This window comes from Saprolegnia diclina (genome assembly GCF_000281045.1).
Source record: "Saprolegnia diclina VS20 unplaced genomic scaffold supercont1.17, whole genome shotgun sequence".
Classification (NCBI taxonomy): Eukaryota; Oomycota; class Saprolegniomycetes; order Saprolegniales; family Saprolegniaceae; genus Saprolegnia; species Saprolegnia diclina.
In genome coordinates this window covers 346,411-361,897 of record NW_008246084.1, presented here as the reverse complement: position 1 = coordinate 361,897, position 15,487 = coordinate 346,411, and the positions used below count along the sequence as shown (strand labels likewise).

Below are 15,487 nucleotides of genomic sequence, written 5' to 3'. Positions count from 1 at the left end.
GTGTTTCCCACAGCTAGAGTGCGGTATCCCAACGACGAAACCTTGGCTACGACCATTGATATGTGCTTGTAGGTTGAACGTTTAAAAGACTATAAGTAGGCATCGACGTTGGACGCGTCACGGGTACGCCTCGTCGTCCGACCCGTAGGCGTCAATATTAGAGTTGTCATGGTCGTCGTTCTCGACGGCACTTGCGACGTCGACCTCGTCCGACGCGGGGCCGTCGTTGTCCACCACTGGCATATCGTCGTTGGCCTGAGGTCGGGCATTCTCGAGCGCCTTGGCGTCGCGATGCACTTTGCGCCGGAACGAGCGCATGCCAAAGGCGACGCCAACGTTGAACGCCGCGTTGAGGCCGACGTAGACGCCAATGGTCACGTTGGTCGACTGCGGTCCTTTCTCAAGAAAGACAAAGCTAAAGGCCACGAGGTAGTAGACGTAGCGGATCGCGACGGACGGCCAGAGGACGCTGTTCATACACATCTTTTCGACCTTTGTCGGCACGGTCGGGCGGTCAATGTGCTTGTGCTTCTTGCGCACGCAGAGCCAGAGGCCAATGAGAAACGAGCACATGGTCACGTTGAAGCCATCGAGAAGCACAAAGCCGACGTACACGAGCGAGACGTCGCCGTACCACGCCATGTAGAAGCCAAGCACGAGCAGCAAGAGCAGCGTGTAGCCAGCGCCCGCGCGGCTCATCGCAAACATGATGCAGCGGTTGGACATGTGGTCCTTTGTCGCGCGGAGCGTCGCGCAGACGTACGAGATGTACAGCACCGTGTTGTCGACGCACGACATGAGGAGCGCGCCGAGGACGCCAAAGGTCACGGGCGACCCGTCGAACGGGTACGTCACATACAGGAGCAGCACGTCGCCAAAGAAGGCGACGACGCCACCGATGGTGGCCATGATGAGGCACGGCCCCCACATGACGAGGTCGACCATGCCGTCTTTCTATTTCTGCGGCACGGTAGCCGTTATTACGGATGACCACCTTGCAGGTCCAAACAAAGACTCGATCCACAGCGTCCAATCCAAAGCCAAGACGATGAGACAACAAACGTGGTGTACAAGGTGTCTATCTATTACAGCACGTCGTCATGGCGACGCAGCGCACATGGCTCGTATGCCAGCCTCGGCCGCCTTGATGATGTGTACCCACTGATGCTGTACGTGGCGTTCAAAGGCTCTTTGCTTGGCGTCATGCGTGGGCAACTCGTGTAGCGACAGCGCGGTCGACCACACGTCATCTTCCAACGGCAGTGCAACCCCGTCTTTGGTGTGGAGCTGCTCGGCCGTATAGTAGTTTTGATATAAAATGACGCCCGGCGCGAGCTGCGTCACGACAATCCTAGAAGACGAAGGTCGTCGTCGCAGCCATAGAGCGAGGGAGTGTAGTACCAGGCTTGGGCGTCGCTTATGTACTTGCCGACAGGGTACTTCTCGTCTTCGAGGATGTTTTGACCCACGATGATGGACCGGAGCCCAGGTTCTGTAAACTGGCGCCGGAGAAAGTGCAGTGGGTTGGCCGACCACTCTTGCGTCCGGCTGTACCGCCCCGAGTCGTTCAGAAACTAAGAACGTATTTGTCCAAAGCACAGCACGCAGCCGTCGTCGTACCTGCATATCGAGGTCTTCCTTGACAATATTGGCGACCGAGACCCGGTCGCTGATGTACATGCGGTGCAAGGCACGTGTGATGCTCTCCAAGCTCGTGTGCATGATGGTCTGGTGGCGCTGGAAGAGCCGGTAGCGTCCCGCGTCGTCCCACGAGATGTGCAAGTCCATGTAGTCCGCGTGGTGCATTGCATCGAGTGGTGCAGTCGGAAAGGCACACTCATCGAGGACGGCGTTGGTGTGGTGCAGCATGTGGTTGGTCATCCATTCAAAGCCGAGGCGGCGCGACTCGTCGCTCTTGAAGAGGCAAATGTTGCGCCACGTGGTAGCATTCGCGTTCGGGAAGCGCTGGACGCTCGACATGGCCGAGACCCACGACGTCATGGCGCGGAGGAGCTCGCGGTGCTTTTGCAGCTTGGTTTTCAAGCTCGCGTTGGTCGCTTGCGACGCGTCGGCGGCGTCGCGGAGCGCCATGGCCACATCGCGCCACGGGAGTTGACAGTCTTTTCGCGATGTTCCGTGTTTCTTGGCCGTTTGGAGGCGGGCAATGTGCGCTTGGAGCTCGGCCGCCTCTTTTTGCAAGTGCTGCAGCTCGAGCACTTTAGACCGGCGGTAGTCGCGGATGCGCTGGCGGTGGAGCTTGCGCCGGAGATACTCGGGGTCGGCGCTGCGCTCGAGCTCGTCCTTGACGTCGTAGAGGATCTCGCGGCTCGAGTAGGCCGCGAGCTCGGACGCACTCTCGTCGTCGTTGATGGTCACGAAGCGCATCCGAGAAAGGGCAAAGTGGACTGGCACCTTGGAGCATTTTTAATTTAATTTAAATAGAATGTGCCATGTGGCATACAAAGAGCAAGATATGGTGTATGTGGCGGCATTGTATTTTTGTTGAATTTCAATAAAATTGAGTTGACGGTGCCAGCTCCATCATCATCTTCATCTTCCGGTGATCAAAATGGCGTCGTGGCAACCCTCGATGTCTCGACCATCGACTTGCACAGCATATTCCTGGGTGGCAACGGACGATGAAGCATAACCGAACGGCTGGCAGACGAAACATGGGCATGTCTAGAGTCGAGTAGCGCAATCGCAGGCAAAGGCTCCAGGATCCAAGTAGCCGTGCGGGAGTACCACCATGCCTGAATTGCAACCGAGTGCGGAGCTCCAGCGTGCGTACATGCTGTCCCTATCTAAACTTAAACGTTGTCACTGTTATCGCACTTATTAGCCAATGCACGCAGAACCCATTGCGTGTACCCGCGAATACGCCCAATTGCTCTGTTGACGCTGCTGATGTCCTCCAAGCAATGAGACGACCAGTGCGGCGAGGCTCCTGCAGCTCGTCCCGCGAGATGCTTGCAAAGAGAGGCACAAACATGGTGATATTACTACTGCGTAGTAGAATCAAGGAGCTCATGCAGCCACATTGACTTCATAAGACTGATGCACATTGAGCCCACCACCGGAAACGAGTGATCGCAGTTATGCAAGCTTTGGATCTTTGCCGCAGTATCGTTTGAAAGCCCCGCACTCACTGTTCCTACTCGTACACTTGTAGTTTGCTGATACGAGAGCACGCGACGCTGAATTCTCTTCTTCTTCCATTCTGCGCCCAGCTTTTTGGCGTCTCAGTACCACTGAGCAGCTCACTCTGTCACTTGGCGAGCACACAAGCCCATGTAGGCTCCACCAACACCCTCCCAGATGCCTAACACCTCATGGAGTATCAAAAGACGAAGCTTGATATTGCATTCCCATTGCATCACCAGGGCGACGATTTGCTGCTTGCTTTTGCCAATCCTCCGCGCGTGAGTTCCCGCCAAATACACTAATTGAAACAATTTTGATCGGGGTCGGTATGAACCTGTGCATGCTCTGCACATCTGCCTCTAGTTCAAGACAATACGCTACTGCACTCGCGTTTTGGGGAAGGCGTACCGAAGTATTCCCATGCAACGCCGCGTCCACGGTCAACGCATCGCCAACGCATGAAATAGTGTGATCACTATTTCATTGGAAATAAATCGCATCGTTTTGGCCAATGGCATCGCGCCAAGATAACTGGCCACGGGACTTTGTTATGTGGTTGGAGTCTGCCTCGGGTTTCTATTGCTTTTTTTGCTTCATCAAACCATGGCCGCCAACCTCAACATCTCCAAGAAGCGCAAGTTCGTCGCTGACGGTGTCTTCTTCGCCGAACTCAACGAGCTCCTCCAGCGCGAACTCGCTGAGGATGGTTACTCGGGCGTCGAAGTCCGCGTCACGCCGGTCCGCACGGAAGTCATCATCCGCGCCACGCGCACGCAGGAAGTCCTCGGCGAGAAGGGCCAGCGCATCCGCGAATTGACCTCGGTCGTCCAGAAGCGTTTCAACTTCGCCGACGGCGCCGTCGAGCTCTACGCCGAGCGCGTCGCCAACCGTGGCCTCTGCGCCCAGGCCCAGGCCGAGTCGCTTAAGTTCAAGCTCCTCGGCGGCCTCGCCGTCCGCCGCGCCGCCATGGGTGTCCTCCGCTTCGTCATGGAGTCGGGCGCCAAGGGCTGCGAAGTCATTGTCTCGGGCAAGCTGCGTGCCCAGCGTGCCAAGGCCATGAAGTTCAAGGAGGGCTACATGGTCAAGACCGGTAACGCCAACCTCGAGTACGTCGACACGGCCGTCCGCCACGTCCTCATGCGCCAGGGTGTGCTCGGTGTCAAGGTCAACATCATGTTGCCGCACGACCCCACGGGCCGCATGGGCCCCAAGCGCCAGTTGGACGATGTCGTCACCATCTTGGAACCCAAGGAGGAAGTCTACCGCCCGTACGTCGAGCCCACGCCCGCCGAGACGTTCGCTGCCCAGCAGTAAACGACTCCATAAGGACGTTAAGACACGAAGCAAAAAAGGCTTGTTGGTTGCTATGTTTCACTCTTGACTCTTCCGCCACTCGCTACTTCAGAGAGCTTTAGTATCGCTACATATGCATGTCTGCAGCTTTATCTGCGGGAAGAAGGTAGTTGAGTTGGCAAAGGGACGTCGTCTCTGGTACGTCCAAACCTCCAGTCTCTCAGTTGCACGCAAAATTGCTCGCATTCGTCGGGTCGGGCGCGTCCTTGTAGCTCGTAGGTGGCACATACTCCTGGCGATCCACGGCTGACTGCAGGATACTACCGGTAGGACCCCTGGTCACCCAGGGGGGTCAAGGCTTACCCTAGGGTAGACCCGCCATGATGGCCGCCCCCCGCCCCTCATACATCCCTGTTTGTAGATTGCCCCTAGGGTACGAGACCCCAGCCCAGCCCCCAGACCCCTATGACCGGATATGTACCGGATAACTGCCGGATAAAACAGATGACCTTCACTCATGAGTGATGGTCATCGGTGTGTCACACCGCTTGAGGAAATGCTCAATTGCGAGGAGAAAGACGTCTTCTATCGCCACAACGAAGTGGCGTTCGGGTACAATATCCTATGCAAGCATTATACCCAACGTTTTGTCTCCAACACAGCAGCATACAATGCTCTGGAAGTGTCCCGGGGGTCATGCGCCACCCTAGGGTAGGGTCAGGATAGGCCCAGACCCCCACCCTCAGAGCTCTTTGGGACCCTAGGGTAGGCCCTCCGACCCCAAGGCCCCCCGAGGTTTTGCCCAGGCTTTTGTAACAGATACATGGGTGACCGGGGGTCCTCTACCGGTGCATCAAGTGGGTTTCACGCCGTCGATGACTATATCTCAATCCCAACTCGCCTCAACTTGGTTGAATTTGGTTGAATTCGGTTGTCGACCTCGATCGGGACATGACAATGGCTCGTATTTTGCGTGATCCACAACGGCGCAGGCAATATAAAGTATATTATGAGGTGGCATACACAACGATTTACTTGAGGTTGGCGTACTTGGACTTCTTGCCCTTGGCCGGCGCGCCCTTCTTGAACTTCTTGGCCTTGCTGTCGTCCTTGGCGTCGGCGCTCTCGTCGGCCTCGCGCTTCTTGGCCATCTTCTTGGTGTTCTTGACCGAGACGCCCTTGGCCGTCGGGTCCTTCTTCTCGTCGAGGGCCGCGGCCCAGTCAGCGTCGTCACCGCGCACCGCGTACTGGCCCAAGTTGAGCGTGTCGAGGAGCTCCTTCTGCTTGAGCTTCTTGAGCGCCTGGTCCTTCGCGTCCGCGAGGTCCTCCTCGAGCGTCAGCGTCGTGGGGGCCATGGCTGCGACCGCAGTCGGCGCCGCGATCGTCTCTTCGACCTCGGCCTCGAGGATGCCGTTGAAGGCGGTGGCAAACTTGCGCACGCTCTTGTTGAAGAGCGCGAGGAGCTGGTTCGAGGGCACGTTGAGCTCCGAGACAAGCGTGTCGACGCTTTGGTGCTGGAGGCCGATGCTCATGAGGATCGCGCGCTGGAGGTACGAGAGCGTCGTGTCCGGGAGGCGGTTGAGGAAGTAGAGGCGCGCGACCGACGGGATCAAGTCGACAATCATGTGGTAGTCGACCATGTTCTTGGCGTAGCTCTGGAGGCGCTTGATGTCGAACGGCGTCAGCGACACTTGGAGATCGTTGGACGAGATCAAGCCGGACGACACACGCAGCAAGTTGGCAGTCTCGTCCGTCGTCTTGGTCTTGGCGTCCGAGAGGAGGCTGAGCGCCAACGTCGGCGGAAGCGTCCGGAACTCGTACGAGAGGAGCGCCATGAAGCGCTTGCGCGCATCGCCGACAAACTCGTCGAGCCAGCCGGTCGACGGCGACGCCGGGAGGTCGTCGCACTTGAGCGCGTTGAGCATGATCGCCGTGTGCTCGCCCGTGAGCGCGTTCGCGGTCTGGCGAATGTATACGGAGCGGAAGCCCGCGCGCGACCAAAACGTGTAGAGCGGCAGCGTCAAGCCAAACGACGTGCCAAACCAGTGGAGACGCTCGGCCGGGCGATCCGTGAGCGGAAGGAGGAGCGGCGGCAGCGCCTTGCGGGGCTTGACCTTTTCTTTCAGGAGGTTGCCTTCGTCGTCCGAGTCGTTGTCGTCGTCCTTCTTCTTGGACTTCTTCGTCTCGGCTTCGTCGTCGGAACCGTCGAGGTCGCCGCTCGCGAGCTCGCCCTGGTAGTACTTGGTGAGGAGCTCGATCGCGCGCGAGCCGTAGCCCATGTTGGTGACATCCGGGTGCGTCGCGATGCGCACGACGCGGGCGCCCGAGAGACCTGCGAATTCGTTGTCCTGGAACTGCTGCGCGACCGTCCACGGGATCAAATCGCCGCTCGCGCGCTGGCCGCGCGAGAGCTGGGCGGCCACCGACTCTTTCGAGATCTCGCCTTCGAGCGCGATTTGCACGACGCAGAGCACGTCCGGGAGCTGCCCGGCGTTGCCCTGGCCCTCGGCTTGGGGCCCGAGCAGCACGAAAATGTGGTGCGCCGGCGCGTCCGAGAGCAGCTGGAGGTCGTTCGGCTGGTTCTTGTAGTGCGACGCGACGTAGAGCGACATGAGGCGCTGCAGAAAGTTCTCCGAGAGCTTGTGGTACGAGAAGAGCGAGTCGCGGTCGACGTAGTACAGCTCGCACTCACGCGGGTGCGGCGTGCCGCCCATGATGCGCTGGGGCGTGCTGCCGCAGTCGAGGCAGAGCAAGTTGTTGAGCCATTTTTCGACCGCGTCGTTCTGCGCATACCGGATCGGAATGTCGAGCGTGACTTCGCGCAGGACGCGGCCACCACCGGCGGCGGTCTGCGGCGCGGCCATGTGCTGATGGGCGGCCGCGCTCGCGGCCTGCCAGCGCTCTTCGTGGAGCTTGCGCTCGCCCTTGCGCGTCTTGTTGTCGCCATGGATCGACGACATGGCGTGCTGCGCGGCCATGCCCGCCGAGCCCTGCTGCTCGCGGAGCTTCTGAATGAGCTTGAGCGAGAGCGACCGACCAGTGCCCTCGTAGCCGTTGATCGTCGACGACATAAAGACCAGGTACGGGCCGAGGAGGTTCTTGACGACCGGGAGCGGGATCGCAGCCGCCTCGTCGATCGCGAGGAGCTCGGCCTGCGCGAGCTTTTCGTGGTGGTGCGGCTGGATGTACTGGATCGTCTGGCGGTGCTCGCGGAAGATGTTGACGCGAACGACCGCGCGGTTGAACTCGGGGTTGGTACTCTGGATGATCTCGTAGTCCAAGTGCTCCTTGTACTTGAGCGCGTCAAAGCCCTTGAAGACAAAGTCAAAGACCGTGCCGAGGTTTTCGGGCGACGGCGCCGTCACAAAGATGTTGCTATAGCCGTACGCAACGGCCGCGGCGAGCGACATGCCGAGCGCCGCCGACTTGCCGCGACCACGACCGGCGGTCAGCGTCACGGTCGAGCGCAGCGTCTTTTCGGAAATGGCTTCGGCGAACGTGAGAATCGCCTTGGCCTGATCGAGCGTCTTGGCCTGCGCGACGAGCGACCCGACGGGCTGCGTGTCCTTGAGCGACTCCTTGAGGTCCGCGAGCTCGCGCATGTCGGGCGTGAGTTCGTCGTCGACCGGCGGCAGCGCTTCAATGTTGCGCGCGTGCTTGGAGATCGGGAGCACGTTGAGCTCGTCGTCGAGGACGAGGCACTTGTCGCAGCCCGAGAGCGAGAGAATGAAGCGCTCGTTGAAGCGCGCGACGACGTCTTGGTGGGCTTCCGTGCGGAAGCGCGAGTGGACGTCCATCGACATGGTGTAGAGCTTCTTGAGCGACGACATGGTGCGGAGGAGGAGCACGACGACGCCGCCGCCCTCGACGGTCTCGATCGTGCGCGCGAGGATGTTGGGCGTGACGGCCTCAAAGTCCTGGAGCACGCACATGCCGTACGTCTGGCCAAGGATCTTTTGCGTCTCCTTGTAGTAGCACCACCGAATGTCCGTGGACGAGATGAAGAGCTCGAACGGGTCCTCCGTGTTGCTGTCGTAGAGACCACGCGACATTTGCTTCTTGATCTGCTTCATGCGCTTCTGCTTGTGCGTCGAGAACCCGAGCTCCTTCTTGTAGCACCACAGCACTTTCGGGCGGGCCTTGACCACGGTCTTGGAGAGGATGTAGTGGAGGTTCACGACCTGGTCCTTGCCATGGTCACCGACGAGCACGATGAAGCTGCGGTGGTTCGTCTTGACGCAGTTCTCGAGCAGAGTACGGACGCGCGCGTCCACCTTCTTCTTGACCATGATGATCTTAGTCGGCAAATGGCAGGTTCAACCACCAACCAAGCGCCACGACAGACTAAGTGCGTTTACGTTCCGATTAAGTGCGGTATCTTGTGGCTGGTCGCGTTGGCGCCAAGCCGACGACAGGACGCTGTGGCGAGGCTGCGACGCCGAGGTGCGAGCGCACGAGCGACGAGAGGCACCAGTAGTATCGTTATTTTAGGTAGTATAAGTTCTAGGCTGTAGATTCATACCGGGTCATGTGCAAAATGAGCAAAGTGCAAAGTGAAGGGAGGCGGTCTTGCAAGGTGGCGACCGACAACAGCATCTCGAATGGCAGCGGCAGACCCTTCTGTACTAGTACTAGAAAAGACTGGAGGGTGCAGTAGTGAAGGCACATGCACGGTTGCACGTGTAGCTCTGCTTGTGTAGGTTCGAGGATTCTGCCGTTGGCGGTAGTTGAGGGTTGGTGGTTGACCACCGCCCGCGTAGTGCCTCTGCTGAAGAACCCGACTCGCCCATCATTCTTGAGTAGTCTGTAGCTGAAGCCTTTGTGCGCACGGCAGAGCATTGGCCTTCGCCCCACGCGTCATGGGCGTCCAGGGAAGGAAGTTCCGTGGAACTAGGCAAGGGAATTCTATGTGATATCCGGTAACATCTTGATTGATCCGGATGCGCTCAGTAACGGTGGCACGTTGGAGCGAAATGTGGAGCGTGCGCCTGCGGTCGCCGGCCAAGAGCGCAGTGCTACGGATCGATAGCGCCAGCTCGTTCCAGGTCTTCCGAGGTACGACGCCACGTAGCTCCTTGCTAGCCATGGGCTCATACGAGCGGGCAGAGCAAGCGCTTAACGCGCTGGGCCTCGCGGTCTCCGATGGCTACACGTGTACGTCGAACTCTCCTGCATGGGCATGATGAACACTCCTTGGCTAGTCAAAGGTGGCTTTCCGCCCAAGGAACTGCATGTCGAGGACGATGCGTCCATGACAAGCGTCGTCCAGAACAACGACACGGTGCTCATCGAGCCAGCTCCCGCGGCGCCGCGGCCCGGGCCTGCAACGCGGAGCACGACCCCAAATACCCCAAAAACAACCTCGAAATCGACTCCAAAGACGCCCCCTGCTCCGCCACGACGTACGACGACCGCTGCTGCGAAGAAGGCGAAGCGGGTGCCAAAGCCCAAGTTTACGGGCCAGGGCCATGTCCTCGGGTCCACCGGACAGGACGTAGCAGAGAGCGATGCGCCTGCAGCGCCGTCACCTCTGCTCAAACGCCGCAAGATGATCCAGCTCGGGAGCAAAGAAGACGTGGGCGACAAGCTCGTCCACGCCGTGAGCAGCCATGGCGGGTCGTCGACAACCGATAAATTTTTGCGGTCGGCGACAAAGTCGGCCGTCAATCACCAGTACGAGATGACGCTGGCAAACGCACGGCTCCACGCAGCGCTCGTGGGCAATTACTCGATGCAGACGCTAGCGCCCAACGCGCGAGGCGTTGCGCAGATGCGTGTTCGGTTCCTCGAGCGTGCGCGTACGTGGCGTGACGAGCAACTCGACCTCTTGCAGCCCGCCGAGCTCACGTCCATCGTCAAGTACGTGCTCCTCTCGGGCGGCGAGACGGGCCGCGAGATGCTCAAGCCCTTCAACATGGCCCAGTGCTCGCCACGGTACCGTGCAACGAGGTGTCACGCCTCTTAGGCTCACGTAGTGTCTTCTGGAGCCTTGCGCGGCTCAGTGACGGCGACGTGGCCGCAGCGCTGGAAACGCTGCTTCCGAGCGAAGATTGGTCGTTCCTGGGCTTGCGAACGCGGTAAGCTTAGGACGATGGAACCCACCGACCAGTGGATAATGATCCTGCGAACGGTAGCACGCTGAGTGCCAAGGCGCTCGAGGCGCAGGTGCACAAACCGGTTTGATTATCGCAGGCTGAGTACTCTTGTCTGTAGACCCACTCGCAGTATTATCGCACCGAAGTGCCTGACGAAGAGCCTCCGCTGCCGACGGCAGATGACACCGACGCGACAGTCGTCAGCGAGATTGAGACTCCTCGTGTCGACCGAGCAAGCATGCGGAGTGTCGCGGCCAAGGCAGCGCTGGCGCGGCTCCGAGCTGCAGCGCCCGTCGCACCCATGCGAGTTGCAAAGAACGACGACAGTGCTGCGGAGGATGCTGGCGATGACGGCGACGTCACAACGGTCGTCTGCGATGCCTGCCAAAAGGCCCGGATTGTTGCCGCCGACAAGAGCCAGCTGGTCGGACTGGACGACAGTGGTGACTGGACGTGCGCACGCGTAGACTGTCGAAGAGATGACCATTTTCGTGCTCATGTATCGCTGTAGCTTGCCGCCATCGGTCGAGGCGACGGCTGTGCCATGGTCGACGACGAAGTGCTTTCCATCGTCGTGGACGCAACGATTGGCACGTGTCTACTCCAGATCGGCGTGCGTACACGCGCTGAGCTTGCGAGCGCGGCAGCCGAAACCCTCTTTTCGTCGTGGCGAACGGCGTGCCGTGGCCACCTCATGGACTTGGACCGTCTCGAGCACTTCATTGAGCAGGTAGAAACCATCGAGCTTGCCAGTGTCGCTGCAGAGTGTCCTAATTTGATGTGGTAGGCGCGAGACGAAGAGCTCGATGCGGTGGTGGGCGAGATTGTGGCCGACAGTAACGTGTACGATGCGCTTGTGGCGGCCAAACTCGCGACGCCCCACGACTTGATGCTGACGCCGGCGGATGTCATCCAACGTGACGTGCACTCGATGCTACGAGAAGGAGCGTCGATGCTGTCGCTCGACACGATCCAGAAATGGAAGGTCGCGTGTGCGTCGGCCCTCGAGCAGCACCCGTGGCTCGACGACTGGCGCAGTATTTGAGTTACCAACCTCGGGTTTTGAGTTTGATGCAGCGTCATGCTTTCTTCTGGCCGAATACTGGACGACTTCAATGTCATCAGGGAGTCGTGCGTCAAGAAGGCACATTGGGTGCGTAGAAGGAGTCGAGCTGCGGGACATTATACCTCGTAGAGGTTTGCAGGTCCAATCCACGGGGGCCATGCCCAGGCAATTATTACCGTATCCGGAATTCCTACCGTATGTCCGGATAATACGAACTAGGGCCGCGGCCGTCTGCTTTGGTTCAAACGCGACAAAACCCAAAATATTATTCTAATAAAATGACAGCTCCCACGATATAGGACCTCTCGCTCCTTGGAATTGCTCTGTTGAAATGTTGTCTGCATCAATTCGGTTACTATGTCGAGGGAAGATTAGGTATTCTCGCGACTGGCGACGCTTTCGATTACCCCACAGCGAGTTGTCGAGTCAACATCCATGCCAGTCTGTGTGATGCCATCGGGAACGCATCCTTGTGACGCATGTCTACCAAGGACATCCTCGACCATCTCCCTCCTGAAGGCCAGCATGTCGATGCCATTGTAGGCACAGAACTTAGCGTGTGGGCAGGAAAGGAAACGAGCACGGTCCTGCCCCTACGCGGTGCTCTGATACTTGCTCCGATACTAATCTGAGCGTGTTCCGAAGGGGCGTGCCCCCTCCTAATATCGGATTTTCTCATCAACGTTCGCGAGCCATCGCGAAAAGGACTTTGGCACATCCTCGCGAAGCCCATATTCTTTCAGCGAGCATGGAAGGAACTGCTCAGTACCCACGAGCATTCATGTCCACGCTAGGAACTTGCTTCCTGCATGACCACATACATTGTGTACAACGTCGAATCTTCAATCGTTCACGTAATCCAGGGCGCGCCGCATCCACAGTCTCCTGCTCGGCTGTATTCGACTAACTAGCTTAGTGATTAGTACATCGTCAAAGACACTATCGTCCATTTCCTTGACGACAACTCGAGCAGCGTGCAAGGTGACGACGATCTTCGTGAGTTTCTTCTGCGTCCTGATTGGCTGCCGCCATGCTTTTCGTCACAGGTCGGCGGATCATGACACGGGATTTTGGCCAATCGACGGCCGCGTGAAAAATCCGGTACGGATACTGCTATCCGGATCGAAGAGGATCTCACGGTTGCGCTTGGCATTTGCGAATTCGCCTTCGACCCCTCACCTTCTTCAGCATGGCTCTCTCGGACGTTGGTCTCTACGGCTTGGCCGTCATGGGCCAGAACTTTGCGCTCAACATGGCGTCGCACGGCTTCTCGGTCTCGGTCTGCAACCGGTCGCCGGACAAAGTCGACACGACGGTCCAGCGCGCCAAGGACGAGGGCAACCTCCCGCTCGTCGGCCACAAGGACGTCAAGGACTTCGTGCTCTCGATCGCGCGCCCGCGCAAGATCATCCTCCTCGTCATGGCCGGCAAGCCTGTCGATGACACGATCGCCGCTATCTCGCAGCACTGCGAAGAAGGCGACATCATTGTCGACGGCGGCAACGAGTGGTACCCCAACTCGCTCCGCCGCGCCAAGGAGCTCGAGCCGAAGGGCATCCACTTTGTCGGCATGGGCATTTCGGGCGGCGAAGAAGGCGCCCGCAAGGGCCCGTCGCTCATGCCCGGCGGCCCGCGCGCGGCCTTTGATGCGCTCGAGCCGATCCTCGTCAAGTGCGCGGCCCAGGTCGACGATGGTGCGTGCACGACGTACCTCGGCGAAATCGGCTCGGGCAACTACGTCAAGATGGTCCACAACGGTATCGAGTATGGTGACATGCAGTTGATCGCCGAGGCGTACGATGTCTTGAAGATCGCCGGTGGCTTGACCAACGCCGAGCTCGGCCAGGTCTTCACCGAGTGGAACTCGGGCGAGCTCGAGTCGTACTTGATTGAAATCACGGCCGCCATCTTCAAGAAGAAGGACGACCTTGCCGGTGCCAACAAGGACGACTACCTCGTCGATAAGATCTTGGACAAGACGGGCATGAAGGGCACGGGCCGCTGGGTCGTGCAGGAAGCCGCCGAGCGCTCGGTGGCCGCCCCCACTATCACGGCGTCGCTCGATGCTCGCTACCTCAGCGGCCTCAAGGAGCAGCGCGTGGTCGCCTCCAAGATCCTCAACGGCCCCACGGAGATCCCGTCGGTCGACAAGCAGCAGCTCATTGACGATGTGCGCCAGGCGCTGTACGCGTCCAAGATCTGCAGCTACGCGCAGGGCCTCAACTTGATCCGTGAAGCCGGTGTCCAGAACGGCTGGAAGATCGACTTGGGCGAGTGCGCCCGCATCTGGAAGGGCGGCTGCATCATCCGCGCGGCGTTCCTCGACCGCATCAAGGCCGCGTACATCAAGGACCCGTCGCTCGACAGCCTCTTGATCGACGCCGACTTTGCCAACGAGCTCAACGCCCGCCACTTTTCGTGGCGCCGCGTCGTCTCGCTCGCGGTCGCCAGCGGCATCCCGACGCCCAGCTTTTCGGGCTCGCTCAGCTACTTTGACATGTACCGCCGCGCGAACCTCCCGGCCAACTTGACGCAGGCGCAGCGCGACTTCTTCGGCGGCCACAGCTACAACCGCACGGACCGCGAAGGCGTCTTCCACTGCGAGTGGACGGATGCCCACCACAGCATTGGCAACGTCGCCGAGCGCAACCGCGGTAACTTGTAAATACAAGCGTCCGATTCTATGTACACATTCTCCTCCTCCTTCTTCTTCGTGATGTGAACGGTGGACGCAATGCACGGACGAGGCCAGACGATCGGGAAATCCTTCTCCCACGCCCATGTCTCCTGCTTGTTGATTCCCGCATTGTAGTGTGTGCTGGTACACATAGCCTTCCCGTATCATGTCTGCGAGTGGTGCCAGCTACTGCGATAGCATCAAGGGTGCAACGGCGCAGCCCTCCATGACTGTCGCGGCCGTGCTGCGGGTGTTTGCGGGCGTCTCACATGTTGCGAGCTCCAGCCAGCCGTCGACGACCGAGATGACGTTTGCGAAGAGCAGCTGCATGCGCTGTAGCTCCATTATCATCTCTGTGTGCCCCCAAATCGCCAGCAGTTGCCACAGTTTGTAGCATTGGAGTTCGTGAGCCAGAGAAGGACCAGCAATGTCGGCAAAGGGTGAGCCGTGCGTGTATCAATGTATCACTTCTCGCTGGCAAAATCTGCCAGCGGGTCCACTCGGCCCAAGGCTCGTCGTCCTCGTGTGCAGATTGCGAGAAGATCGGTCGCCCCACGCCTATCATTCGCTCGAACCAGCCAATCACAACGCAAGCTGGCGAATGAAGGGGCAGAGCGACGTGGGGCAGCCGAGCAGCACGCTCGCAGACTCGTTGGAGCAGCTCGCCGTGTTGGCAGCTGCGGATGCAGTCGCCCAGTGCGGCACCGACATCCCGTGGTACAGACCCACGTACGCAGTAGAGACCGGCTCCAGAGGGCCCGAGGTCGTCGCGTACACGTCGATCTCTGCCATGGACGCCTACGCGCACAAGTCGGTGGAAGAACTGCGCTTTGAGGACTACCTCAAGCGCACCGACGTGAAGGCGGCACGGGCTCAGGCCGCGATCGTGCCGCCACCGCCCGAGAAGGGGCCATCGACGAGTTCACCCACGCCTGCCGGTGGGCCTCAACCGGTTACGGGTACCCCCACATCGTTCGGCTCGTTTGGGGCCGCTCCATCCAACACCACGTTTGAGGCGGCCAGCGCAACTACGAAATATGCTCCATCAGCCAGCACTTTTTTGTTTGGCGCTGCCCAAGGCGATACCTCTCGAGCCCCCAATACGACCTTTGGCTCTGCAAAGCCGCCGTCGGCGGCGCAGTCGTCTGGTTTCTCGTTTGGTAGCCCAGCTCCAACCGGCACGACGTCTGGGTTCTCGTTTGGTGCACCACC

General features: G+C 59.4%; 6 protein-coding genes across 6 annotated transcripts in view; 4 read left to right on the top strand and 2 right to left on the bottom strand.

Annotated features, from left to right (window-relative positions):
* Positions 1-117: 117 nt before the first annotated feature.
* SDRG_06317 (hypothetical protein) lies at positions 118-2,385 on the bottom strand (the record flags this gene model as incomplete). The annotated part of the gene is made up of 4 exons (XM_008612091.1): positions 118-954; positions 1,174-1,351; positions 1,402-1,574; positions 1,621-2,385. The coding sequence occupies 4 exons, from the start codon at positions 2,383-2,385 to the stop codon at positions 118-120; spliced, it is 1,953 nt and encodes a 650-aa protein (XP_008610313.1).
* A 1,315-nt stretch (positions 2,386-3,700) lies between these two features.
* SDRG_06316 (40S ribosomal protein) lies at positions 3,701-4,511 on the top strand. The gene has a single exon (XM_008612090.1). The coding sequence runs from the start codon at positions 3,748-3,750 to the stop codon at positions 4,456-4,458; it is 711 nt and encodes a 236-aa protein (XP_008610312.1). The 5' UTR covers positions 3,701-3,747; the 3' UTR covers positions 4,459-4,511.
* Positions 4,512-5,347: 836 nt separating this feature from the next.
* On the bottom strand, positions 5,348-8,742 carry SDRG_06315 (tRNA(Met) cytidine acetyltransferase). The gene has a single exon (XM_008612089.1). The coding sequence runs from the start codon at positions 8,724-8,726 to the stop codon at positions 5,469-5,471; it is 3,258 nt and encodes a 1,085-aa protein (XP_008610311.1). The 5' UTR covers positions 8,727-8,742; the 3' UTR covers positions 5,348-5,468.
* A 657-nt stretch (positions 8,743-9,399) lies between these two features.
* SDRG_06314 (hypothetical protein) lies at positions 9,400-11,624 on the top strand. Its single transcript, XM_008612088.1, has 8 exons — positions 9,400-9,492; positions 9,544-9,591; positions 9,639-10,371; positions 10,413-10,514; positions 10,572-10,602; positions 10,651-10,995; positions 11,044-11,262; positions 11,320-11,624. The coding sequence occupies exons 1-8, from the start codon at positions 9,411-9,413 to the stop codon at positions 11,575-11,577; spliced, it is 1,818 nt and encodes a 605-aa protein (XP_008610310.1). The 5' UTR covers positions 9,400-9,410; the 3' UTR covers positions 11,578-11,624.
* A 995-nt stretch (positions 11,625-12,619) lies between these two features.
* Positions 12,620-14,290, top strand: SDRG_06313 (6-phosphogluconate dehydrogenase (decarboxylating)). The gene has a single exon (XM_008612087.1). It carries the CDS (start codon positions 12,788-12,790, stop codon positions 14,261-14,263), a length of 1,476 nt encoding a protein of 491 aa, XP_008610309.1. The 5' UTR covers positions 12,620-12,787; the 3' UTR covers positions 14,264-14,290.
* Positions 14,291-14,871: 581 nt separating this feature from the next.
* Positions 14,872-15,487, top strand: part of SDRG_06312 (hypothetical protein) — a gene marked incomplete at its 3' end in the record, with an annotated part of 14,349 nt that continues 13,733 nt past the window's right edge. Inside the window, exon 1 of the mRNA XM_008612086.1 lies at positions 14,872-15,477. Coding sequence (XP_008610308.1) covers positions 14,877-15,477 — 601 coding nt within the window. The 5' untranslated portion in view covers positions 14,872-14,876. The remainder of the gene's footprint in view (positions 15,478-15,487) is intronic.